General features: G+C 41.3%; 1 protein-coding gene and 1 long non-coding RNA gene across 7 annotated transcripts in view; one reads left to right on the forward strand and one right to left on the reverse strand.

The window, feature by feature from the left end:
* The window catches only part of LOC111254031 (uncharacterized), a 65,123-nt gene that overhangs the window by 20,096 nt on the left and 18,009 nt on the right, over positions 1-27,018 (forward strand). Inside the window, exons 8-9 of the long non-coding RNA XR_002674896.2 lie at positions 21,598-21,952; positions 25,952-26,143. This is a non-coding gene — a long non-coding RNA (uncharacterized LOC111254031). The remainder of the gene's footprint in view (positions 1-21,597; positions 21,953-25,951; positions 26,144-27,018) is intronic.
* Positions 1,937-24,835, reverse strand: LOC111254032 (uncharacterized). 6 transcript variants are annotated; one of them, XM_086976077.1, is made up of 8 exons: positions 23,590-24,835; positions 21,720-21,925; positions 21,194-21,299; positions 20,124-20,158; positions 19,276-19,557; positions 17,180-17,278; positions 7,902-8,144; positions 1,937-3,455 (listed from the first exon to the last, which is right to left on the reverse strand). In XM_086976077.1, the coding sequence occupies exons 1-5, from the start codon at positions 23,600-23,602 to the stop codon at positions 19,426-19,428; spliced, it is 492 nt and encodes a 163-aa protein (XP_086832203.1). In that variant the 5' UTR covers positions 23,603-24,835; the 3' UTR covers positions 1,937-3,455; positions 7,902-8,144; positions 17,180-17,278; positions 19,276-19,425. The 6 variants fall into 6 exon arrangements, 1 of the variants encoding a protein (XP_086832203.1); XR_015317954.1 differs by lacking the exons at positions 17,180-17,278; positions 20,124-20,158 and adding an exon at positions 22,938-23,436; XR_015317958.1 differs by lacking the exons at positions 17,180-17,278; positions 20,124-20,158; positions 21,720-21,925 and having other exon boundaries at positions 24,605-24,835.

A 27,018-nucleotide genomic window follows, 5' to 3' on the forward strand; every position in this document is an offset into this window, starting at 1 on the left:
ATGCTACATCCGTAGGTATCACATGACTAATCTTAACAACGATCACTGGGTAAAGAACATTTGAAGCTCTGAAGCTAACCGTTTACAAATCTCTAAACGTAAACTGAACAAACAGATTGGAATTGAACAAACTCTCGCCATTGATTAGTAATAAGGATTATGTTTGAAGATCGTTGGTAACAATCTTAACGATACTTGACGTACTTTAGGATATCTGGAACGCCCCTATGATGTTGCCAGCCACCTTACAACAGAGACGTTTACAGGTACACGTGTTGAAAATATTAGGCCAACAGGAAGAGGACTGACCCGAGCGCATCTGATTGGTATAACCCTTTGTTTTTCACCGTGTCAGGCACCTTCGCTTATATATCTCATACGAGATTTCGGGGCTGCTTATCGAAGAGGGAGAAGCTCGAAATATATAAGTTTCGAAGCCCCGTAATATTTTTCAGACAGCCATTAAGTGGACAGTATATTACGACACGGCTACTGAAATTTAGGATTTGGGTGCCGTACAACCTGGATGAAGATAAGGTGTTATACGTTATTTACGTATACTAGTATAAAACAAGCAAGGCTTATCTGATGTATAGTATATAATATAATATTTAACAGTATTGGTTTAGTGTCAGCGCATCATCTCTAATCATTGCGTCGACTGAAATATCATTAGCTGGGATTCGCTTTTTTGCTTATTGCTTATTATAGATAATTTACACTGATGCGTATACTATACACGTTTTATATATGAAAAGGCCAGAGGTGCTCTGTTTGATTTTTTTTGTTTTTCTCCTGATTTTGTCCGAACTGTGCCTCTGGCGCAACACTGCAACACTGGCGCAACTGGATTCAACAGTGCCACATCTGACGATACTTAAAACGAATTTGAAAAGAGAGATTTATTTTCAAAGCAAAAAACGTTTATGTTTTACTCAGATTTCTTATTATTTAAAACTCTGAGAAATTGGCGTAACATTCACCTAACAGACAGAGATATTCTGTAATATACGGCCAGATAAAGCCATTGAAGCTCATACTGCAACTCGTCTTAGGAACTTAGAACTTCCTCAAAAAGACCATGCTTAATACGGGTTGGTTTTTTTATAGCATAGATTTTTTTTATCATGTTAGGCTTTTTATTTTGTGCGAACTAGTCTTTTGAGTAACTTCTTTAAGTATAGCACCAAGGACTTACTCCCACTAGAAGCTCTAAACGAGGTGTAACTTACTGAACTTATTTATGATTTCTTCAGCATATCTATAAAACAACATGGTAAACATTTAACCATGGCAACCTATTCAAAGAGATATGCATTAATCATCCAGACTGCGTCAGCGCTTATTATTCGCGCAGATTTCTCGGCTTTACTGTCAATGACAAGGCACATAATGTGGTAGTCCTTTCAAAATTGAAATACTGTTCTCCTGCAAACTCCCCGTCTTCATAGCGTTATTCTAGCCCGAACCTTGATAGCTTTTTTTTTTGAGACGAAATCCTCGTAGTATTCCAATTGATCCTATTTTTTAAGACGCTGAGGCAACTTCCGACGGAAAACTTGTGTCAGAAATACTTAATATTCACAGAAGTCCTTTGTTTCAAGTTTCACTTGACTTTTTAATCAGCTAAACATATAATTTCAAAAAATGTAAACCTATCGCAAGCAAATACGAGAGCATTGAGCTATTTCATATATTAACGAACAGGTACATAATTTAAGTTTGAATATTCCTTAATAGACGATCCACAGAAAACACTGCTTTAATCTATTGTATTAAGCCGTATGAAAATTTTCCGTGAATCGTTTGTCATAGCAAATCTGAGAGGGCAATTTCAAGTATCTACATCATTGTTTACCAGTCAAGTTCTAAGGTTACGTTTTTTGGAGATAACTTAATTTGTTCATCCCCTGCGACCAAATAAACGCACAATATGAACTGCGAAGCCGTACGGAACGTATCAACGTTTATTGCTAAATGGAAAAGGGTTGCAATAGCAGGGTTATGAGTATCATTGAGAACGTTTACATTAAAGACATCGCGAACGTGGCTAGAATTGTTACATAGAATAGAACATTAAGCATGTAAAAATATTCACCCACTTCTTGAATGAAGTCTGCAATGCACATGTGCCTTCGATGTTACCCAAAACTATACTATAATTTTCTCAGCTAACCTATGCAAAGCAGGTTCGGCTGTTCTAACCTAGGCCCGGTCTTGTACTGGCCGTAACTGTTTTGTCACTCGATTTCATCACTATCGTCGGCCCAATTGCGTACGATTATGGCGCTGCAGATTATTCATTGCTCTCTTTTAGCTGACCGACCGCAATGCTCGAGACAACCTGTCACTCCGTAAACCTGTTTCGGTAATGGGGTTTATTTTAGTAGTTTGTTTATCGAGGACTCATTTGGGCTGTCCAGTGATCCTAATTTAGGTACTGGATTTACTCGAAGGACTCGCATACAGCACAGAACTTGCTTATTTCATTTAACAGAAGAAACAGAGGCATTGAGCTAATGTCTTAGCTTAGCTTGTTTACGATTCAGTTAGATAAAATAGGTGGAACTTAGTTAAGTGTCAGTAGAAGATTTGCTGGCAAGCGTGTCAAGAAATGTTTATTAATATTTTTTGTAAATGCTATGCTTTTCAATGTCTCAACACAGTCAGATGTCTTTGAGTGTCAAGAAGGCTGATGAAACGTATGGCATTTTATATAGTTTTTCGATTTCTGCACACACATCCCGCTAGACTTGAAGTTTTTTTTACATTCATTTAGTAATTGTAGCTACATAATTGTTTCGACACGTAAGCCCTATTACATAGTCGTTAAAGTTCGTATTTTGTTAAAGATAATGTTTGTAGAGAGTAAGGCAGTGTTATATTCTCGAGTTGGCGTAATGCAAAACATAGCTTACACTTTGGCATACGAACAAACCGATGTCGCATTGTTTGTGCTGACAAAATAGACGAAAAAAAAAAAAAAAAAAAACAATTATTTGCAGAAATACACTCAATACACTAAATTACGGTGTCTTATATACAAATTTTTTAAACGTCTAACATCGAATGTACATAGGTATTTAGAGTGTGGTTGAACTTGTAGATAGACGAGACGTGCGACTGAGGAATCATAGGATATCAACGTTACCTGCGCGATGTTTAGTATTCTCTGCGCAATTTTCATCGGTAATGCGTTAGCGACTATAATCGGTAAGCTGGGTCGAGTCTTGGGGGGTGCGTATCTATCATTTCAACCAGATACCTCCAGCACACAAGTTGCCTTTTACAGTTATTCAGAACGTTATGAAAGGTTTGTTTGAGTAAACCCACAACCTTTTTCCTTTTCAATTGGGTCTAGTATCTGTGAGCACGAGGGCTAGCCGAGGCTTCATTGCTGATTCGCTTGCCGCTGTACGCACAGGATGGGAGATGAGAATCGCTCGAGACAAATACTGCAAACAAATACCATTTGAATCAATAATCATTTTGATACGGGTGTGATGAGTAGTCGTGAGGAAATCTATTACGATACTTCGAACAGAACACGAGTCAAAATTAAGCTATTCCCTTTACAGGAGCAAAAAAATGTGTGTCCTAGCGTAAATGCACACTGGTCAACTCTTCTAAGAAGCTATGCCGGTTGACTGTGTCACCTGAAAACAGGACGCTATATAATTAACCGCGAGAAATTAGCGGCTACACACGCCGTAACAGGCGGGGTACATTTAATATATATCGAAGAAACTAGTTAGTTTGGTTACATTACGGAAACGAAAAACGGCATTACGTTTGAGTATTAGAGGTAGACAGACAAAGTTTATTGCGACGGTTTCGAAACTAACATGCCGCTAAAAAAGAATTTGAACGTCTATCGAAATAGGCACCCCCCCTAGCTAACTCCTTCTTTTACCTCATGTTATGTCGTACCCATGCGATACTCCATATAATAATGACAAACAGTGACCATTACAGACAAATATCTGCAATGGTTTTACTGTTATAGTGTTATGTGTTATTATTTTTCTACTACCATTATTATATTCTATTATAATTATTCTTCATAATGCAACACATAGGTGGCAAATGCATGGTTTTACCTCTATATATATATATATATATATATATATGACGTATGTGTGCTCGAGGTAAGAATAGCTGTTATTGGAATATGCAGCCCTTCTTGCCCTTGTCGACACGAAGCACTCATCTCCGTTCAAAATCCCCGACCCATTCTTTCATCGTTAGTTATCCCGAGGTAATTTAAGGGGCGTGTCGCTTGCGTTCGAGCGCCCGTTTTACATACTTTGTACGACAGAGGCCCCGGGAAGAGGTCGTTCAACTTTCATAAGACCTTCTCTGTGATATAAGACTTGCTGTTGTCATGGGCGTTCATTCTTCAGTGACTGTTTATTTCTATTCGTTTGAAAAGGTCTTCAGTGAATAGTGATAGCCAAGTACAATGCGAGCATAAACATTGGCTAGTGCAAGGTACACGCTGTACGTGGTCTACGTTTATGGCAGGCGACCGCTAGAACGAAAGTTATCGACAACTCCATACTTTTAGATATTAAATGTTTGTGTCCATATTAGGCCAGTAAAAATATTATTGTCCTCATCTCTATTGATCGTAGTGTTTGGTGGGCTCTGTCTAAAAGCAAACAATGCTCGGCTTCTATGTCAAAAAAGATCGACTTTTCTGCAACCGATTGCGGCTTTCGGTGCATTCGGTGACATACATCAATAAAGCTACGATAATGTATAACTGGCAAGACAGCCTTCTGCCTGGCAGATTCAGACAGTTGTTGAAAACATTAATACGACTGAAGCTCCACCTTATTGAAAAATAGTTTCGGTCCTGGTTTTCCCATTCGATCCGCCAACTCCGCCCTTACTCTGACGATAAAAGTAGATCAGGCACCCTTCGAGATGTCGTTAAGTTGACAAAATCTCTCGACAGCAATGCCCTCCTCACAACATCTTTTGCGTCCGTATCTATCAATCAGTGTTTGTTGATTACCTTATTTGAATTGCGTAAAGATACTTTCGGCGCTTAGAGCGCTCATAGTTCTCGGTCATCGGTAGAGGACTTCATTCAAATGTTTTGCGTGCAGTTCCACCTGTTTCTGGTGCAAATGCTACTCAACATTGCTTCGAACGGCTGGTCGTATCCCGCATTGAAAAGTCTCTTTTTACATCCAGATCAAAACTGGTAGTTTTGGGCCTAAAATATAGCAGGCAAAATTGCTGTCAGTGCACCGGTACAGATTTAGCATTTAGTCGAGAAAGGCTTTACAAATTGATGCAATAGGTTGTTAGTCTACGGCTTGCAACTGACGAAACAGTTTCTCTTATTCGGATTTTTTGTGAGAAAGATTTTAAGGATCATAAGTGGTCTAGTTGTTTCCAATTTCATTGATTCCAACTTCATTTAATATAAGTACTCATGAAAACGCCAACCATTTTTGAGGGATCTGGGAGGATTCGAACCTGTAGCGGTTTCGAATCTTTTTATGTAAGATTTTTTAGTAAGAAGTAAGCCAATTGTAAATGGTAGCTTAGTATGCTAGTTTGCAGGCCTAAGTTTATCGTTTACAATGTTAAAGTTCATACGCCCCAACAATATTTGACGGTTAGCCACAATGCCACCCTTATAACTTAATCACAACTGTCAGAATAAAGTATTTGAATATATCGATCGTGCTTGATTTTATGTACGACGTGAATATCTATCTGATCATCTTAACGGAGTACAAAACATTGATCCAAGTGCGCTTCTATCATGCAAAAGATAACCCAGAACCCACATTGCAGATGTTGCTGAAACGGTTTACTAACAGCTTTGCTCAAAAGCGACATATCTTCCAGATAAAGTTTACGAGTCTTCTGTAATGTGCGCGAGTCTTTAAGATCGGCAATGAATCGTTTTAGGAGTCGAGTCCTTATGTATGTTTGGTGGATCTTTTTGTATATATGATAATTAGCACAAAGATTATAGGTCTACGTTCGAGTAATTGCTTTACCACTTGCGTATGTTTATGAGTTTAGATTCTCGCTTATTAAGGTTCGTATTTTCAATCATGCTTAAGAGCCGATTCAAGACGCGTGGCAGGTATAGTAAACCAGCCCGTATTATCGTCGCGCCAAGACAACAAGCCAGTCACGGAAAGATAAATAAAGTCCCGAAAAAAAAGCCGGTTCGTGAACCATAGCTCGACATCTATCGCCACCTAAAATAAGGTAACAACAAATATTGTTCTAAAAAATACGTTAACTTACGAGGTCAAAGAACTTCTTACACCCTACATGAAAGCCTCTGATCTGACTTCAACTATTTTACCGACCTGACGTCTTCGGCACACTCATGTTGATGTGCTGTTTCCACAGGTACATAATGTCCCATTTTTCTAGCCTGCATCACTTCGTGGTAGTAGAAATAAGTCAGTAATACGTTAGTGTGATACAATTCTGGTTTAAATACAGTAGGAGCATTTATGTTCTATTCAGTATAGATGAGTCTAGAATACAAACCTAAGCCCGTATTTACTAGCAAACTCGTTGAGTTAGCTGATTGCACACACTCAGCTATCAGGCGTGTGATATTTTGCCTTCGAACTTAATTACAAAGATTGCCTGCTGCAAAATTTCCTAAATGCGGGAGTCCTATATACGAGCTCATATAAACATTTGATATCGCTGCGCGGTCCTCTTCCTGGCGCAATTCTTTTTACTACGTCTTCGTGTCAAATTTCTTATCTTTCCTATTTTATTTGTACCCTGCCACGTGGTCTTCCTTTCGACACTTGTCCTATCCGGAGAAAAGAGCCTGAGCCGTAATTGAAAGTCACCTTACCGCTGAAGATCATACGCGTCGTTCCAGAATGGGCAGTACATAAGATTTATTGATTCATTTCTACCTGTGAGGAATGTTTTTTCCTTGAGAAATCTACCAGGTCATCACCGTTTCCCACATTAGCTTTCACTCGATTAATAACACTCAACGTATTTGCCAAGGCCACAAGTAGAGGAAGGGAATACAAAAAAATAATCACTGTTCCTTCTTTGCGGCATGTGCTAGTGCTTGATAACACAGAAACCTAATCCAAACTTGATCCCGGCCTGCTAATGGTCATCACGATAATAAGCAGCACAGAAGTTTTCTCACTTTGACTAGCACATGAATGCACAGGTGTGCATATCTAGATGCACAGGTGCCTGCGCCAAAGTAGACCTCAATGGACATCAGTCGCACTTGTCCACTGTCGCTCGCCCCATTGCGTTTTGTGTCACGATGTCTTGCCGGACGGTAAAAGTCAACGTCGGAAAACTATGGCCACCGGATAGCACGAGTGCGTATCCCGTAGTAAAGTAAGACCTAGATGGATTGTCAAAGCTCCTAGTGCATTTAGCCTTAACGATCAGTAGGTCTGGCATGCTTAAGCTTCAGCGCTTGCCTTTTTCTGCTAGAAACGCTAGATTTAAGGATGATGTAGGTGAACTGAATAGACCGGCTATAAACGACACAATGCGTTTCAGAGTTCCGATTTAGTATCAAACGTCAACGAAAAAATTACGCTTTGTGCGATATCATTGACCGCGTTCTGTGCAAGCTAGGAACTTCATCGCCCGACTGCGATGAGTCAGCGCAATTCACGCTAAGTGACATTCCAATACATATATGTATATGTGTATATATATATATATATATATGTATATAGTTGTTTATTATTGTCGACTGTATTTAAAACAATGTTATATAAATTCACGTCAATCGGCCACGAAGCGTTTTTATTGCTTTCGATAAATTTCTCTAAGAAAGGTATAGCTTTCAAAATTAAATCCTCTTCCCGTCAACTTATTTATCTAAAAGTACTATTGTTTTTTTAATAACGAATCCTTACCCGGATAAATGACAGCAACCGAAGTGCGCGACACAGCTTTCAGGTGCTAAGCGAACGGGTCGCTGCATCACTTCCGTGGATTGATGTTTTTCACAGCTGTTTTTTTTTTCAAAACAACAACCTATGCGAATGTCAGCGAGTGGAACGCCAAAAATTAACTGACCGAAAATTAAGCGTGCAGCATAGGTTTAGGCCAAAATTTCTGTTGTCTGCCCCCGGGCTTTCACAAGTTGCAACATGCACCTGCAACCAAATAGTCGAGACAGAACTTAGACACTTCCCTCGTTTTACGCTTTAGTGCTTTTCATCCTCTTCACATTTAGTGGCTTCCCATTGTACAGCTGATGGTAAGAGTACATAACGCAGACAAGGGATTAGCACAAAAAGGATCCGATCGTTTTAAAAGCTCTAACTTCTGGCAAGGCGTTCAAGTCAGTCCTCCTAAACCTATAAAGTGCGCAGATCGGTGTGCATCCAAGCAAAAGAAAAAATAAAACAATTATTATAGAAAATAGCATAGGGTCACTGTATCAGTTCACCACGGTGACCCTGACTGAGCTAATTTATATTTAGCTTCAGGGAGCATAAACCAGAGTACTGGATATGGTGTTCCGTTGATTTATCAGGTTAACAATGGGCATTACACAGAATAAAACTAGATAACTGGCCTGATATTGCTGCGTAGGTATCTCAGACGGTTTCGGATCGAATAGGTAAATGTCTGACCGTCACAAATTCATATGCACAATATTCAAGTGCTCATACGTATCCATAACGTTTCCGCTGTCGTAAAAGGGAAACTTCTACCCAAATAGGATTCCGAACAAATCGTCAAAACAATAGGCTGGTGAAATAAAATCACGGGTACGTCTCGTCGTATAGGAAAAGGTCTATTCAGGATCCACATACCACAACAGTGAAGGGTATATGGAAAAAACATGTGCGACTAGCCTGAGAAGTTCATTTGAAGGCCGGAAAACCTATGATGCCAAAGGCCTATTGGTCAAAGTACTTCCGGGACAGAAAACAGAAACCGTGCAAAATTATTTGTCTTGCCATTTTCTGTTGTCACTAAACTGCTTTTTCTGAAGTAGCAATGATCATTGCCTTTTATCGTCATATACATATAATGAGTAGACCATGGATGCCAGCAGTGCTTAGGAAAATATGTAGATAGAATTGGTATATCTGCCACTTTGTTAAAAGTCCTGTTCTGAAGCCTTTCATAGATTTTGTGATCCTCTCCAGTTTCAAGCCTCGTCAACTAAATTACATCCCGCAGCGTACTTTGAAAGCTTAGTTAATCTTCTTACGTACAGATTCTGTCTGAAGGACTATGTTTTTTTTATCTCGTTTATATTGTCTCTCCTACTATCTAATATAAGTTAGCATTTTGAATTTTACATGTGGTACTGCCGTTGAGTGTTGCTTTAGATATTCTGCTACTCCGCTACCATAAGATTTCCTTATCCAAACATTGCGCACAGAAACGATTGAAAAAATCCAAGCTCTGACTCTACAACGCTACAAAAAATTAAATAGCGATCTATTCAGTTCAAGCTGAAGTTTTCTATCTCAAACGCGTGGAAATGAAGAATCATTTGAAAGGCTTATCTTCGGAGAATCAAACGATGCTTCTCTGTACAGATAGGCGAAAGACTGTATATAGACTGGATACCTCTTCTTGCAGATCTGTTTATACACAAAAAGGAAATGATGAAGCCTCGCATCCGACTCGCGATGCGGAAAAGTTTCGTATATAGACCTTGGAACGGAACGAGCTTAGATTTTCACGGATTTACATTACATCCTAGTAAGTAAAACACGTGCATTTATCAAGTCGGAGTAAGCTGAGAGATCGTTCAGCATTTGTCTCATAGCAACATCCACTAAACTATTGTGAGTCACATTAGAACAATGAAAAGCAAAGATGCATTTCCGAGAAGGGAATATTAAAAAAAAAAAACATTCAAATTTAATATTTATTTCATATAATTTTACCTTGACATACGCACAGCCAATAGATCAAACATAAACAAACTCGCTGAACCTCGTACTATATAATGGTAGTTGCAATAATTCGAGATCACAGCTCAGAGTATCCTCTCGGAGAGACCGAAGACTGACAGACTAACCTAAGCTTTTGCATGTTGGCATTCGGTGAAATTGTCGAAGCATATCCTGCACCCACTGCATGTAGTCACTAGTTGTACGTTATATTTAAGCTCTAAATGTAAATGTTCATTTGTTAGAGCGGCCCTTCGTGCGTCCTGAAAGCTGAATGATGTCGTGGTTCCTAATTTTAGGATGGCATATATCCACTTAATTGCCACAATAGTTAATTGTGTAATAATACGGCAATTAATAAATTGTCTATACATCATTCAATCACGTTCCTTTCTTTATTAGGTGAGTTTCTAACATCAACGCTTTGATTTGAGTACGTAACACAAGCTCATGCATTTCTAGTGGTTAAGTATCAGAGATCAGATTGGTCCGTAAGGCACGATTTCGTGTAAATGTCCGATAAAAAAAAAAACGCATTTCCGTTTAATGTTTTTCTATTGGACAAAAATAAGTTCGTTTTGTTTTTTTGCAAAATAATTATGGAACGGAAGAGACCATGAGTTATTAATGATAGATTCTAAAATAGCTAACGATAGTGATCTATTGTACACAGACGTGCGAATCGTGTTGGGCTGATCCTTTGCCAAAGACTACTACATCATAGTAGCTGCCGCTAGTCCTATACTGATCATTTAATTTGTACACCTGGTACCGTGTGGGAGACAGAGAATGTAGTCTATGTAGTCAAAATATAGCATAGCACCGTCTGCATTAGCGGACTAGGGCCTGAATACTGAATGCCGCCTGTCTGGCGTCAGCTCCTGTATTAAGTTGAAAGTGTTTTATAACTGCAATAACGATATCGAAATAGCCGTATAGCAAAGGCATCTTACCTGCAGACACATAGACATAATTAGTATATCTTAGTGAACAAACTCAATGACCTTTCTTTTTTTAAAGGAGGTTGAGGGCGAATGCACTATGCATACCAGACTTCACAGATGTGTTGTTTGTCTGGTACGGTGGGACTCTCACCCACTAAACCCTGGACCCCTCAGAAACTTGGGCTTTGGTTCCGAATATAGTTTAATATTACTTCGAAACCATAGCTTGCAGGAACGGGCGTTGGGCTACTATCCCCTTTGTCCCGTTCCGGTCTAACCTCCGTTCGAGCTCCCCTCCCCTCCCCCGGGTGTGCTAACTCCCGGACGGGGTCTTGTCCCCTGCCCTTCCGTAAAAGCCGGCCGTAGAACATCGGGTCTTTGCTCGTCTCGAGCTTGTCCTTGCGACACGTCCTTTCGAGCTGTTCCTTTTTTTCATAACGTCATCAAAGAAGGCCGTAACTTTATTCCAGTTTCCCCTATCCTTTGTCATCATATCCACCATTTCCTTTACGCTACTCTTCGTTGAGACCTCTCTGTGGACCTGCTTATGTCTGACCTCTTTTAGTGCCTGGCAATAAAGCACAGTGTGCTCTACTCCGTCTTTCATGCCGGACGCGCAGAGTACGCAGGTGTCCTCTTGCACTTTGCCGATCGTTACCATGTAGGTCCGAAACTGTCCGTGGCCTGACAGAACTTGGCGGGAGTAATACATAAGCTCTCCATGGGTACCCCGAGTCCATTCCTTGACATCTGGAATTAGATGTCGGGTCCAGCTACCCGAAAACTCTCTTCTACTTGGTCTTGCGGATTTCCCACTGTCGTTGCCATTTGTCCATCGTGGCCTCGCGGGCCATGTTATTGTTGTTGTTTTCGTTTCTCAAACGACGTTCCGCTCTTTCGCTGGCAAGCAGACCCCATGGGACCATTTTAGCTAGTACCAGAGGAGCTTCAGTTGACACGGTTCTGTACGCTCTTGCTACCCGTATTGCAACTATTCTTTGAGCGGCCAGCAGTACCGTCGCGGTTGGCTTTTGTTCTCCATGTCTCCACACCGTGTCTATCCATACTGGGGACGCGTGTAGCGCCGTAGTCTCCGCTACAGAGGCTAGTAGTCTCCGGCGACCCTACTCTAGGCAGAATGCGGGACAACTTGAGGGCTGTTCTTTCCGCCTTTGCAGCTACATGTTTAATGTGCTCCCCTCCATTTATCGCCGTGTCCAGCATCACGCTGAGGTATCTTGCTTTTCTCTGGACACTGTTTTGGACATTTCCCAAAAAGAGATTGAGCCATCTGGTCTTCTTTTTCCCAGTTAGGTATATTGCTTCTGTCTTCTCCGCGGCTAGCCTTAAGTAGCGTTCCTCCATCCACCGGTCTACCAGCTAGAGGGAAACGTTTGCTTTATTTTCTAGGTCACCTTCTGTCCGGGCCCTGATAATAAGAGCCAAATCATCTGCATATGCAATAGTTTCCATCCCTTCCGGTAGATCCGCTATTTGTAGCACGCCGTCATAGGCTAAGTTCCATAGTATTGGTCCAAGGACCGATCCCTGCGGAAGCCCAGCTGTGGCCCTGCATTTTATCCCGTCCACCTCCAGTCTTCTGTTTTTTAAATATGAGTTGATGACACTGCGTAGGTACGTAGAGATCCCCTTCTCCTCCAGTGCGGCCATCGGTTTTCCCCAGTTCGTGTTATTAAAGGCATTTCTAACATCCAACAGGATAAGAAGCACGAAGTTTCTAGTCTTCAACTTCCTATTTATCTCCTCTCTCGCTATCTTAAGGGCTCTGTCCACAGCTGCGAGTGTTGAGCGCTGTTTCCTGAAACTGTACTGTGCTTCTGACAGTGCTTCTTTTTCTTCAATCTCTTTGGTCAATCGGGCGACTATGATGCTTTCCATGGCCTTTGCAACCGTGTTCAGCAAACAGATCGGTCAAAAGGCCGTCGGCCCTGCTTTATTTCCGGGCTTTGGGATAAGTACTAAGTTTGCTTCCTTCCATACGTCCGGAAAAATCCCTCGTCGCAGGATATCGTTCGCCAACTTTTGAAAGATCATCGGCCATCTTTTGATTTGCATGCGGACCACCCCTGGTGGTACGCCGTTCGGTCTAGGTGCTTTTCCTGTCGCTATTTTTTTTCTTGCTTCTGTCACTTCTTCCAGTGTCACTTCAGGGATGTCTTCTTCGTCAACCTCGAACATTCTGTCACCCCTCCAGGGCTGCGCTGGGAACAGGCTTCTCACGACGTTCGCCACTACATCCGGAGGGAGCGGTGGCGATTTTGTCTTTATTTTACTCCTTACGATTTGATACGGAAGTCCGAAAACGTCTCGGACGACAGCCTCAATCAATTTCTGCCAGGATCTTTCCTTGCTGCGTCTTATGTCTCGTCTTAGCTTATTTCGGGCGTCCTAGTACTCCCGGAGCTGTTGTAATGCTCTCTGTTGTACTGTTTCTGATCGTAGGTCGTTCGTGCGTCTTTGCCAGCTTCTTATTCTTGTGTAGATGCGTCTTTTCCTCACACATGTTTTCCTGAGCTCCGCGATTTCCTTATTCTACAAGTGTTTTGATGGTGAGGGTGCCGCTCGCTTGATGGCAGCCGATCAGCTTTTGAGCATGTGTCGATCATTAGTTGTCTGAGTTGCTGCGCTTCTATCTGTAATACTCTACTTCCTGTTCCGTGTGCCAAAATATGTTCGCATCTTTTGTCTATCCCTCTTTACAGGATGGTGCGGTCTAACTTTTTTGCTTGCCATCTTCGTGTCTCTCTCTCTGCCTTCTGGTGGGCTTCTCTGAGCGACGTGGAAAGATATGTAACGGTGATCACTGCCGCTTTCCTCTTCGTTCTGTACTCTCCACCCTGTTGTAGAAGCTATTGCAGCATTGTTTACCTATGAAGGATGGGTAAGCTCTATGTTCGCAGGTAAAAGTCTCGCTGTCATTTAAAGCCACAAGTTCCTCTGCTGCCATCCATTCCTGCATTACTGTTCTTCTTCGCTCATTATTTCTACTACCCCATGTTACACTCGTTGAGTTAAAGTCCCCCGTAATGATGATCTTCTTCTTTGTGTTATGTCTTTATATGCTTTGGCTAAGGTCATCCCGGAATCTTTCAAATTCTTCTATTGATGCAAAAAACAGCACGAGTAAAAGAGATCCACGTTTTTGACCTCCACCCAGGTGAACCCGTTTCCTTTTCCATTTCTTCGTATCACCGTTTGTCCTATGCCACTCCAATATATGGCAGTGTCCTTTCTATCGTCCGTCACCACAGTCCCTTTTGTAGATCCTATTCCTTTATTGTTCGGTTCCGAAAGCAGGTATAGTTGAATGCCGTATTTTTGAGTCGTCACTTCCAGTAGGTCATGGGCGGTAGACGAGCGGTTTAGGTTAATCTGTAGGAGTCTGAACTCCATTTTGTTGGTTGTCTCCTCTTCCACTATCCGCTATCCGCTTCTGTTTCTTTGACACTTCTTCGGGTCGTCTAACAGTCTTTTTTGCCGACGGCGTTATGAAGTTTTCTTCGTCAATAGTCGGTCTGTTTGCGCTCTTCTTCCTCTTCTGTGCTTTTCCGTCCTTTTCTCTCCCTGTCTTATCGATAGTCTCTCCTGGCTCTGCCGCTCCTTCTTCAGAAGAGGGGGCTTTGTCGTTGTCCTACTCTCTCCTTTCCGTCTACCTCGAGCTCGATCCACTAGTGTTTTATATTTGGGGCATTGCATTGATGTGGCTCTATGGCCGTCAATCTGCATTCATGGCGATAAGGGGTCCGCCTGTCACAGCTATTGGCTGGATGTCCTGTATTCCCGCAGTGGAAGCATCGTATTCCTTCTGCTTTGACTTTTTCCTTGCACTAATAGGCTTTATGGCCTTCTTTCTGGCATCTGAAGGAGTTCGGTATCCTGACCCAGTCCTTTATCTTGCATTTGTAGGACTCCATTTACACTACTGTTGTCTTTTATGCTCTTTGCCAGTGCGGTTGGTACTTGTATCAGTGAGTACCAACTGTCTCGTGACTGTCGAAGGTCCCTGACTGTTATTTATGTGCTTGTCGGCAATCTCAATGCGTTTTTTTATGTTATTCGCTATTCTGCTTCCCACAGCTAGAGGATCCACATCCCATACGACCATAGTACACAGATTTGGCTTTATACACACGTTTGGTTCCATGTCCTCCTCGCTTTTGAGGATGCTGGCGATTTTTAGGGCTTCATCTTTTATTTGATCCCGTACCCTCAACAGTACATCTTCTCCTGCACCTTGCGAGATCCCAGTTTTCCCGTCGATTTTTGTAGGTCTTAGTTTCGTGCGTAATCCCGCCAATACCTCACTGTAGGATCTGTTTCCCCCTGTTTTTACCCTTATTGTTGAGGTCTCCTCTTATTGTTTCCCTTTTGCCATCGGTTCTTTCTTCTTCTGGTTGTTTTCATGCTTTGGAGTTGCGGACCCTCCGTTTGTTTTTTGCATAGCTTCATTTCACACCCAAAATATTTACTATACACTTCGAGTAGTTTCGTGATGGCCTGAATCATGGTCTGCTTGATCGATCACTTGTATTGCGCGTGATTTTTTGTCCTCTTTCTTCCTTTATGGCTTTGAAAACTTTTTTGGTTATTTTTATCAGACCCTCTTCTGTCCCTTCTTTGTTAATCATACCTACTAGTATTTTCCTGGTTGCATCCTCAGATATTTCATCCCCATCCGCTTCCCCTGACATAAGGTTGCAGGAATTGCTGCTCGTGAATATTGCAACACTATCGGTTGTCAATTTTGCTGCCTTTTTAGCTCCATGGATTTGAGCACTTAGTTGTTTCAACAGCTTTTGGTCCCTCTCAAGGCCCTTTTCAATTATTATAGCGCTTGTGTCTCTGATAGCAAGGACACTTTCTTTTGTTGTGTTAACACATTTAAAGGCTCTTTGGGACTATCCCTTCCTTGCCACTAGCTTAAGGTCTTCTTCTCTTTTTGCTGCGGCTATTTCCGCCTCTATCTTTGCGTCCCTAATCTCTTGTAGACGTTCTTTTTCCACTATTTTATTGCATCCATTGCAAAGGTGGCCTTCTCTGTTTTCCCTGTATATTTTTGCGTCCTCCGTTCCCCTCTGTCTATCTTGTGCATCATGTAGCCCTAATTCCTCTAGCGTCGTAGCGTCTTGTTCCTTCAGTCTTCCTCGTCGCTTAAGCTCGGCCTTCGTCCTCAGCACCTCTGTTCTAACCAAGGTTCTGGCCGCTCTGGTTAGTTGTCTAGCATTTTCCTTGATGTCACAAGGTGTGACCCTGTGCTTGTCGCATAAAATTTCTAGGATTCCAGAGAGTCTTTTTCACTGTATCAATGGCCTCGTCTACACTTCTGGATTCTATCAATATTTCCTCTTTAGTCTCCTTTCACCTTTTATCCGATGGATTTATCTCCTCCATGTTATTTGGTGAGACCACTTCTTCCATCGTTCTTTTCCTTGAGTGTGCTTGTTCTTGTATTTTAGACGGGGTTGCCCCCTCGTAATTTATTTGCATCTCTTCCTTGTCTTGTACTTCGATCCTTTGTACCTACTTTTGGAGTTCTCCTGAACGAGCCTTTGAATTTGGTCTAGCCTGTTCCCCTGTACCGTCCTTATCGGTTGCCTGTCTTGGTCTTGCTGGCGTCCTTTCATTCAGAGAAGTTTTTTTGGAGGAGTCTTTCCCTTCCACTTCTCGGTTTCTCCCTTGTTCCTTTTCCTCATGTGCATAGGTTCTTCTTGAGCTGGGAGCCCCGCCTGCCAGTGGCACTGTGATATCGGCATTTATTTTTGTCTTATTTTCCGTGTTCTGAGTCCTTTGTATCTTAATCGGCTCCTGGATCACATATAGCGTCGGTCGTTCAAGCCATAGGCATTCTGACGTATCTTTATCACTAGGTGAGGTTTCTCACGTGTGGCTTCAGCAATGCTCCCCGAATATTGCTGCGGGATCCCATCGGGTCGCCATCCAGCACTGCAACAATAACGGGATTTTCGGTCAGATGATAGGACAGCCAGGTGGTGTTGGCTGGACACCCGGGTCCCTATACTATCTGCCACCCTGTCAGTGTCTCACAGTTTTATCATGGGATTTGTCATATTTCCTCCGGCTTTCCGATCCTCCAACTTCCTGTCACTGTTCTCCTGCTCTTCAGGTCGTTGAAGCCTCATATGACTTGGCTTTTCCCGGCCGCGAGAGTCCTCGAGGGCCCACTGTTTCCGTTTCACGCCGGGGTAAAGTAAACGGTGAGGATTTCCCTAAGGACTGGCTTTGGTCCGCGCCGGATATCGTTTACCGGTACCCATCATATCTAATAGGCATTCCCCTATCCGTTACCTGGTAACGCGCTCGGTAGGGGTCCAGCAACACCCGCCCGATCCTTCGTTAGGGCGCTACTGCCAAGGCCTGAACCGGCCTTCCGGGAAACTCGCTGACCTAGGCGGAATTTATCGCACTTTAGTTGTATGCGTTTTTTCGAACTAGTCAATTTTTTATGTACTCGTATTTTTAATATTTAAAGTGCATCCAACGTTCATATATATTAACTTTATTATTTTATCTGGCACTAGTAAGCTACAGGCTGGAAACGAATTACACAAGGTTATCCTAAAATGCGGGTTCTACCAGCAGATCAATCCTAATAAGTAGCACTGCAGCGTTGAACAGGGCACACAATATTCTACACACTGTTACATCATAAATAGGTATACTGGAGGCAATGTTCAACTTCCGCTTAAGCTCTTATCATCTACGTCGTGCTCAATCCATACGGTGCAGTCACAGCGATATTGACGTATCCTGGAGACTGCCGTGTTTCAAACGACCTATTGTTTCCTCTATCCTGCCTTAAACACAACTACATCATTCCCCAATGATAGTGTAATCTACGACTTTCGCCTGGATGTTAACAGCTTCAACTCTCATGCCCAAATATAAGCTGGCTTTACAACATATCTCGGTCAACTATTCATCCGCAAATTTAGATCATCTTCTGGATAGGAGGGCCATCTGCTTTATGGCTTTAGTCTGCCATACATGCCTTTCGAATTGCGGCGTTATACACCAACAAGCATCAGCAGCAGCAGCAGTAGCAAAGGCGGTTCGATGCCGGTACGTTTTTCGAAGGAAAGCGAGTAACCTAAACATGGTTTCACTGCCCTGCACCACGTCAGCTTTTAAATTGATCATCTTTCCGCTGAGTGCTCATTCCATAGGTAAACTTATTTATGGCAACCGTCAAATAGAGAAAATGAGCCGCTTTCCATAGTTTTTTGTGCAGAATTCAGTCTTGCAGATTGCAGAGTGGAATTAAATAGGTTCAAGACATATGATACCAAGGGGTGCATGTAACAGCGTTTGCAGTTATGAGACTATTCCATTTGTACGAAATACGCGCGCACACATGCTATAAACAATCGGTAAAAACTTGTTCCATCGTAGGCTTTCACGTTAAGAGGGAGAATTTTAAATACCGGGTTTACTAAGAAAAACATCGGGCACAGGCGCACACACCTTGACCTTAATTCAGGAGTGGGTACTTTGCTCATGGATAAAAATAGACAACCCAAGATTTCATTCTCATGAGATACCCATAAGTGCTGTCAGTTTATTTCAATGAAGCGAATTGAAGTAGTTGGCTGATCTTATATCTCAATGCATTTCGAGATGTCATCATTGAAGTTTTGCGTCAATTGTGTCTATAGGTTCGTTCATTCTTTCTTTTGTAGTGAAAGACATCTTTTTATTCACTCCCACTTCAATGAAAGAACTCTTTTTATTGGAAAGTGCTCTCCCTATATCGACCCATCCCCTAATCTTCTACAGTTTTACCAAAGTCCATCATTAGACCAGTCAACTAACCGGCATCCGCAACGGGCTAGTTTCAGTTGAATATTTGTTAAGATGAAATTTGCCAAATTCAAAATAAGACGTAAAGCACAATTTACAAAAAGGATTTGAGTGGTGACGAAAAACTTTGTTGTTTCGCCTTATCTGCGTGAGAGTGGAATTGTTTTCAGTTAATAGTAAATAAACAAAAAAGACACGGTAAGTATGCGAAGCTTTCAACAAATAATTAGGATTGTCCATGTTTAATGGGTATAAAAGAAAGTGTCAGCCCGATTCTGACTAAAAGTATATAGACGGAGGCATGCAGATAGGTAAACTACTTTTCGGGTTGGCAGGAATGAGAAGAAGACGTAGTCATAAATGCGGCTCAACGAAAGCGTAATCCCATAACATCAAGGGCTCGTTAGAATATGTTTGATAATGTTTAATTAAGCTTCTACATACAGTAAAAGGAATGCAAGTGCTTACAATTGGGGAAAGTCGCTTTCCAGGCTAAGGCAGCATTTGTATCAACTTGTGAACCTACTTTTCTCCGAACTTTAAGAAGGTTAGGCCTTAATTGAAAAATTACTTTGTCAACCTACCTTGCTTTCCCTACATCATAGACAAGTCTTGTCCTCTTTCGCTTGTTACAGCACAGGCAGAGCCATATGTCATTTGTTGGTATTCTGGATAACTCATAACCGCATTTTGTCCATTGTTCCAAAACTATAAGTGCTTCAAACTTCCTATCCTTAAACGTTTACGTTTCTTCGTCCTATCGTTGTAGGTGTTGCTAGGTGCAGACGTGATAAAGGTTCGGAAATGCACGCATCTCGTTGATGTGAAGCAAAATACTTGGGCTGTTGTCGCAACTGATGAAACGCCTAAAAAATTGTTTTAAAAAAGCTCGTTATTTCCAAAATTCAAATTTGGTAGTAATATAATTGAAAAATGTCTGTCATAGGTACTGATAAATAATCATCATAGATAACTGATAAAGACTCTACCTAGGAAACACGCTGCCCAAAAGCGTCCTTATAATATGAAATAAACGCCTTTGCTGACCATTGCATGAACGTGGCTTGACTTTTTGTCACGGAACTTAATCATATGGAAATATATATTACAAGTCCCAAAAATATTTTGCTAGGTTAGAAGAAAAACAATAGTATTTTAGGTAACAAGAGAACATCATAACTTAATCATTTGATTTTCGAGCATCAGTATAAAAGTTGGTTCACTGGCGGGATAAAGGACTACACCAAACCGAAAAGCAACATGGTCAGCAGATCATATGTTGTTCAAAAAGAGAAGCTTGAAGATTCACCCGGAGTGTCGCCCTTGGAAACTTAAACATGCCATCATCTCTGCCAGTAAACACAGGCATTTGACGCCGAGTACGATCTTCCTATTTATATATTTTTTAAATGTGGAATAAATCATACGTCACCGTCCGCTGCTTTAGATGAGGTTTGCCTTGAGCTTCTGCGAGTGAGATAGATAAATTATAGAGATGAATCATCATATCTCGGGCGTGAGATACAACAGGTTCAAAGCAAAGAAACAAACATTCGTTTGTATAGTTTAGTCATGTTTGTTTGACACAGTAAAACAGTAGTGGCAGCTAACGCGGTTGCCCTTTGATAATTTAATTAGGTTAAAGTATAAGATTGAATTTGGGCAGTGCCTTCTATTTTATTGATAAATTAAAATATTTTAACTTTATTCCAGCGTACTTATAACTTGTATTTTGACTTTTGCTTAGGTGTAATATCCCAGCTATGAAGTACGAGCGTCGAGCCGACACGGCCTCGTCGTAGGTAAATAGACAGCCGTGGCAGTTCGAAGCCGATAGCTTTTTTAGTCTATAAAAGACTACTTAGAAAGGGTTTTGGGGCTGTAAGTTCTGTTCCTCTCCCTATTCAGAACGTTGTTTTTTTATTATATATATATTTTTTTTTTTATGCAAAGCTGTACTTCTCTCGCGTAGAGTTTAGAACTTCTAGCTCACGCACTGCTTCAAAAAGGAACATATTGAGATGGCTTACCACCGATTCCATGATGAGTTTCTGTGACCAAAAATAAATTAGAGTGAGATAAAATGGTCTCAGCGCATGTTGCACTGTTGTGCCATTATGGATTTAAATGGGACCAAGGATATCCTCGAAAAGGTACAGACCTTGAGACAAAATATCGACCCTTTCCATGCACCAGATCACAATTATATGAAAACCTTTTTACATTGGAGGCATTTAGTGAAATTAGCGAGTCGGTGGCGATGATCTGGCGATACTTGTACATAAAATCCGTGATGATTACTATTTTTTATTATTATTAAGGTTCAAGATTAAATCAATTATTAAGCATATTCGAAGGCAGATATGATGATTTGTAGATGTTCGAACTGAATTATCTATTCAAAAATACTTCGGAACCTCATTTTGTCCCCATTATCAAACTAAGTTAAGATAGGGAATAAATATATTTACCTTGTAATATTATTATACGAAATATACTTACTACAGTTAAGAAAGACGCATGTTCTCCCATAATAACCTTGCTTCTGGAGTGAGCGCATTGTGATATCCTGCAGCTCATGGCAACAACCTCTGGCAGATTCCAGCCTCTACAATAAGATAGCAATATCTTCGTTGGATCAGTCACAGTCAGATATGATACTATGGCTGCTATATACACAATACGCGTCACTCAATCACAAATCGAATTCAATATTTCCTGACACATTCTGCCAAATGAATTAACCCAATCTATAGGAGCATTTCGATTCTTTTTCCTTCTAATAAAGGGAAGTCCGTTAGGGCACCTTGAGATCGCTTCATCATATAGGTATTTATGAGCTCAGATCGCTTATCAACTTCGTATTGTTATGTTTGTATTCGCGTTAATGCTAACATATCGTTTAGTTGTATTTGGCGCAGGTAAGCACACATCGTATAATCCAGACTTGAAAGTCGAAAATTATAAACGTTGTTAGACCGAGAAGGTCGGCTAAGGAGCAAAAATCTATATATTGGTCGTGCCTTACTAAGCAACGGCGACTCCCTAATGCGCACGTGTGATATAATCCCACCATCCGGAAATGAGGCGCCAGCAGACGAAATTTATACAAGAATATTTCGTGTGGAATAACAACAGCCGGAAATGTTGGTCTTAGTCTCATGTTTGAGCATCCGTCTGCATTCAGCTGTTTGCTCATAGCACAGTCGTGGACCAATGGGCGTACTCGGTCACCTGATCACGATCAAATCGTATTTCTAGGTAAGCAGAAATGGGAGACCCATGTTCCTTCGATCCTAGTTTAGCATCTACTAAACACATACGTGGAATTTGTTATTTTAATGAGAACTGTTAGATTTTTGATGGTCGTAATAACCCACAACAAGCACTCTCGCTTGTCTCGATTCACTAGCTAGTTAATGAATACTAAATAAATGGAGATATACTTGCTTGTTGCTGTTCTACCTAGATAGGTGTCTCTATAAGTGGCAAACTTTCATCGCAGAGTCACGTAAGCGTATCGGGAAAAAATTACAGGCTTCGTCTCGAACATTAAGCGAGCCGAAAATATCCTTCCATATTTAAACAAACTATGTAACGATTGCACAAGCCAAAAATCCCTCTGTCTATTCGAGTATTTGTGACATGAGACGGTAAATGACGTAAACGTGAAATTCTCAAGCAAAACTTCAGTCACGCCTATACGTTTATTCGTTGTTAACGTGTTCTGCGGTAGCGGGAAAGCTCGGACCCGATACGCGTTGTATTGATCTGCTCAATGATCATTATATGTTAGGAGCGGGCAGCATCTAGTTATATTACCTCAACTGTTTTCAAAGCGAGAGAATTTGTAACGATCCAATTGACCACGTTATAATAAAACTTTTTATCATTACTTACTACAGATAGTACCTATACGGTGCCAGTGTATCCGGCTATTTGTCCATACCGCGGCGTTACTACTATTTTTTTTTTTGAGATACAAAAAGATCCGCTCAACCCCTACATGGTGTTGTATAGTCACCTCTGACGTCTATAGAGGTTACGGTGATGCGAATAGCCAATAAGATACTATCCACATCTTGGCTCTACCAGTATTCGCAGATAGATGTATTTACGTAAAAATTAATGGCTGCAGAAGTTCACTGAGACAGCAGCGCGTTTCTTAATCTTTTGAAAACTAACGAAAATTAATTCTATAGAAAAACAGTGGCTAGCGTAACTAAAAACGGGGATGGTTACTCACGAAGATATAAGCGAACCGTTGACGTCCAGCCAAAGGTGACTATGAAACTCAACTGTTGGCATGAGCGAGGGAACTTTGTCCTTCATAAAAATTGCATCCTGCATTCGTCACCGAGCTATGTACCACATCGATACACTCAATAGGTTTAGAATCTGCTTAGTAACTTCTTAAGAGAACGCATCTAGAGAAAACCTTGTATCTTATTATTCTTTAAAAGGAAGAAGAACGCAAGGACAACCGTAAAAGAGGCCTAATAATGGAAAGAGGTCAATAATGGAACTCATTTATATAAATCTTATTTCATGGATAGGAGACGCGTGTCCACTTACGGCCGCCTCTTTTAAAACACTAATTCCTCCGATGAAAAATCCAGGCCCATTGTCCTACTTCTCCACTAATAAAGTATATGGCCCGGACGACATGATTAGGTTGGGGGATGTTTTTCGTTCGTTTATCATCTACAGTGATCTTACGTGAACAAGTGGCCGAGTTTAACAGTCTGGAAAAATACAAAAAAAATCGTCAACTAAATAGGTAATACGGCTAACGTTGTTATTGACCGCTTCAAGGCGCAGTCCATCCAGGAGACTCAGGACTGCAATGCACGAAGACATGTCTCGGGCATTGCTCATCAATCATCACTTTTTCTTACCTAATGGAATCATCGTTGAAGCAGCAAGCTTGTCGTATGTAACAGGATAATCCCTCTTACTTCGTTTAGGATACAGGGATGCAGTTCACACAGGCGAGCGGTATCAATAGCTAAAACTGTCCCTCAAGATCGCAATCGTACGGCGTAACAGGGTGACAGCTCTAGTCAATAGTACGTTCAGCGAAGGAAGGCATTAGTGTGCGTGATATTCTTCAATACTATGATGTTTTGTTGGCATATATGTCATAATCAAGGCCCCAAGCGATAGGCTCTTCGCACTTATCAGCCCGACATCGAAGTTGACTAGAAATAGTTTGATCAAGATTAGCCTTCGACCTTGCTTCCGCGGAACATATCAAGACAACTTCTTTTCGCAAAAAAACGAAAAATTTCACTTAAAGCCATTATAATTATTTGTCGAATTTTTCGAAGGACATAGTTATGAAAGCACAATAGTACAATTGGTGTGTATTGATTGTAAGTTCTATGCAAATAAAACATACAGAAATTCGACCGAGGCCGGATTTAAACGTCAATTCTATACGATTATAGCGTGAAGACAGAAGGATCCGTTTATGTTGTATCCGATTTGTTCGCGATACACAAATTAGAACCGATCTGCCAGATGGAAGCGAGTGCGATGACACCCACAGTCACACGCATTTGCCTATCGATGCCTTTAGACGTTTGGCCTAAAAAAGATTTTCTTCCTGAAAAATCGACGCTAAGATCAACAACGTTAAGCATGGAAGGTTTTTTTTCTAATCAGGCCGCTTCGCTGCTTGGTGTTACCATTAAGTATTTCCCATACGATCGAGAATAACGAACGATGTCGAACCGTCACGGTCGTATAGTCGCAGCTCTCGTATGGAATAAAGTAGTTCCATTGTGAACCATTCAACAACGTACATTGTACTTTTTGACAGATTTTGGTAAAAAAAAATAGCCGCTCGCGCTACACATCGACAACATTGAGCTACGACGCAATACACTACACCTATTGGGATACACGCACATAGTCTCTTCTATAATGGGATCCTTTATTCCGCATTTCTCTATCTGTATACATGAGCATCGGTGTCCGATACAACTATCAGACATGCCTATCTGTGGTGGACAATTGTCGCATAAAACGAAAGCGGCCTAACAGAAGTGCGGGTCGTGTGGTCGCCCCGTAGGCATAGATACTATAGCACAGAGTCGAATAGCTATACCACAGCATCTTAACAGCGCGCAGGACGCAGCTGGCATTGAGTCTCTCTTGACAGATTTTCTCTCTTTACAGCCAGCTGTATATTTGTATGCGCGCAGGGCAACCGCAACCCGCTATTACCATCGTATACGCTGTTACTGCGTCGAAGCGTGGCCTAGTTAGGGTGTCGTAGAGCTATCATCTCAATGCAGGCCATCCACGTATAGGTACACCTACGCATGTATACAGGCTTACATGAACCGTCGAAATTTAGTTCGTTATGGTTTCCATGGATAGTGATAGATTATTTGCGATTCGTTTGGTCCACGGTGCCGACTGCTTGACTCAGGGAAAAAAGTATCTCGTGACGAGACCACATGAACCTGAGAGCCGTTTAGAAACAGAATTTAATTTTCGCGTATTGACTGGTTCTTTCTATCTTGATTCTGACTAATCGTGCTACAAAATTTCGCAGATACATGCTGTCCAGGGTTGTTTTGTTTGGAAGAGCCTTGTTTCTGAATTTGGCGATTGGTCCTTTAGCCCTTTGATACGAACATGTGTTCACTGCATTTTCGTTCATACTTGACCATGCTCTACTCGAATCTTTCTCTTAAAACGAGTGTTGCTCGTTACGCTGCTGTGACTTCCCTTATTAAAGCCAAACATAGTACCTGCGTATATATAGTGTATAGCTGTTTGTACTTTTATATCCATTAGGGAAAATCATCCGTGTTTACTATGAACGGCAAAGGGGCTGGCCTCTTTAAAAGCCTTTTCGAATTTATGCCATTCTGCTTACGCGCTCCGAAATACCGTTTTACTGTTAGCACTATTGATGGAAAGGTTACGTATATTATATTAATGTTTCTTGTACAAAATTCTCTCATTTTTAAATTGAACCTGTTCCGTTTAAAATGGTAAAGCACCGAGGCTGCCATATCTTTTCAACTTCGCATTTTTCTTGTCCTATTAATCTCATGTAGGAGGAAGTGAAGGCTTTGGTTTATACGAGAATATTCGTATAGCACGGGCCAAAATTCAGATCAGGCCTAGCCTCATACCATTTAAAAACCTATTGTCATCATTTCTATACTAGTACTTTTATGCTTTATTAAAGTAAATACTTTATTTGTACCGGCTGAATAAATGTCTGCTCACCAATACAAGCGCTCGTTCGTCAGGCGTACCGAATGCACAAGATACCCATTCGTAACTATGTGGGACGACAGTTGAATCCCATGTTACATTAAGGTCCTAAAGCGGTTCCAGTTCTCGAAAGCGCCTCCAGTCGGCGCTGGCGAGCTCCTCACAGAAGGGAAGAGGGATTGCCAAAATACTCTAAGGTTGTCCAGTCGCACGGTAAGTTAACCCTTATTTATTTAACTTGCATTGCTTAGCTCGCTGAAAGGACTGTCTCGAGCGCTCTCGAAAGTCTCAGAACTAGAACTTTGCGGCAGTGGCCATGTGTGCACAGAGATTATAGTTCATAGATTCAATTGTCCTTCAGCTGAAACCAAATTAAAAACTTCGTGCTCTATTCGTGAGCCATGTCTGCCAGTTGAACCATCTACATATGAGGCAATTAGTTTTATATATTTAAATATATATTAAAAATCTAGCTATGCGAAATGATCTGTAATAAATTCAGTCACACAACCATCAGCAACCAGTACCATGCATGATTATTAGATAGACTGGATAGATAATTATAAGAATTGTTTACTTTTTGCTCTTAACAAGCAGAAAGTATTGTATATACACTATGTTTTTAATTTCTGTGCCACGAATTGCCATGCCGTGCACGCACCATCATTTTTTTTTGCGATTTCTTCACATCTTTTCACCAGACGATGTATGCTGTCCTGGCGGAAGGTAGCGGGTTTCATCCGCGATCTAGTCCGCGTCGAAAATAAGTCTATGAGAATGATCGTCAGGTAAAACAAAAAAGTGAGAATCCGTCGCCCCATGCTCTGGCAACAAAATTTCGTCATTCCACGTCCAGGAAGGCTTATATACCATGTGTCGCCTCGCATCGTCGATTAATGCAGGATAAGCTGACGTCATTTGTCAAATCTTTTCCCTGAAATAGCCCCTTGGTCTAATGGCCTAAATGACTTGGTCAAATAATAATAATGGCAAGAATAAACGTACCAGTCAACTGTTTGGTTTGTTAAGAGCAATACCCTCACTAACAGCAAAATGATAGATGAAAATCCGATTGGACTCTGGTTCTT

Source organism: Varroa destructor, unplaced genomic scaffold, assembly GCF_002443255.2.
Source record: "Varroa destructor unplaced genomic scaffold, Vdes_3.0 BEIS01000007.1, whole genome shotgun sequence".
Taxonomy (NCBI): Eukaryota; Metazoa; Arthropoda; class Arachnida; order Mesostigmata; family Varroidae; genus Varroa; species Varroa destructor.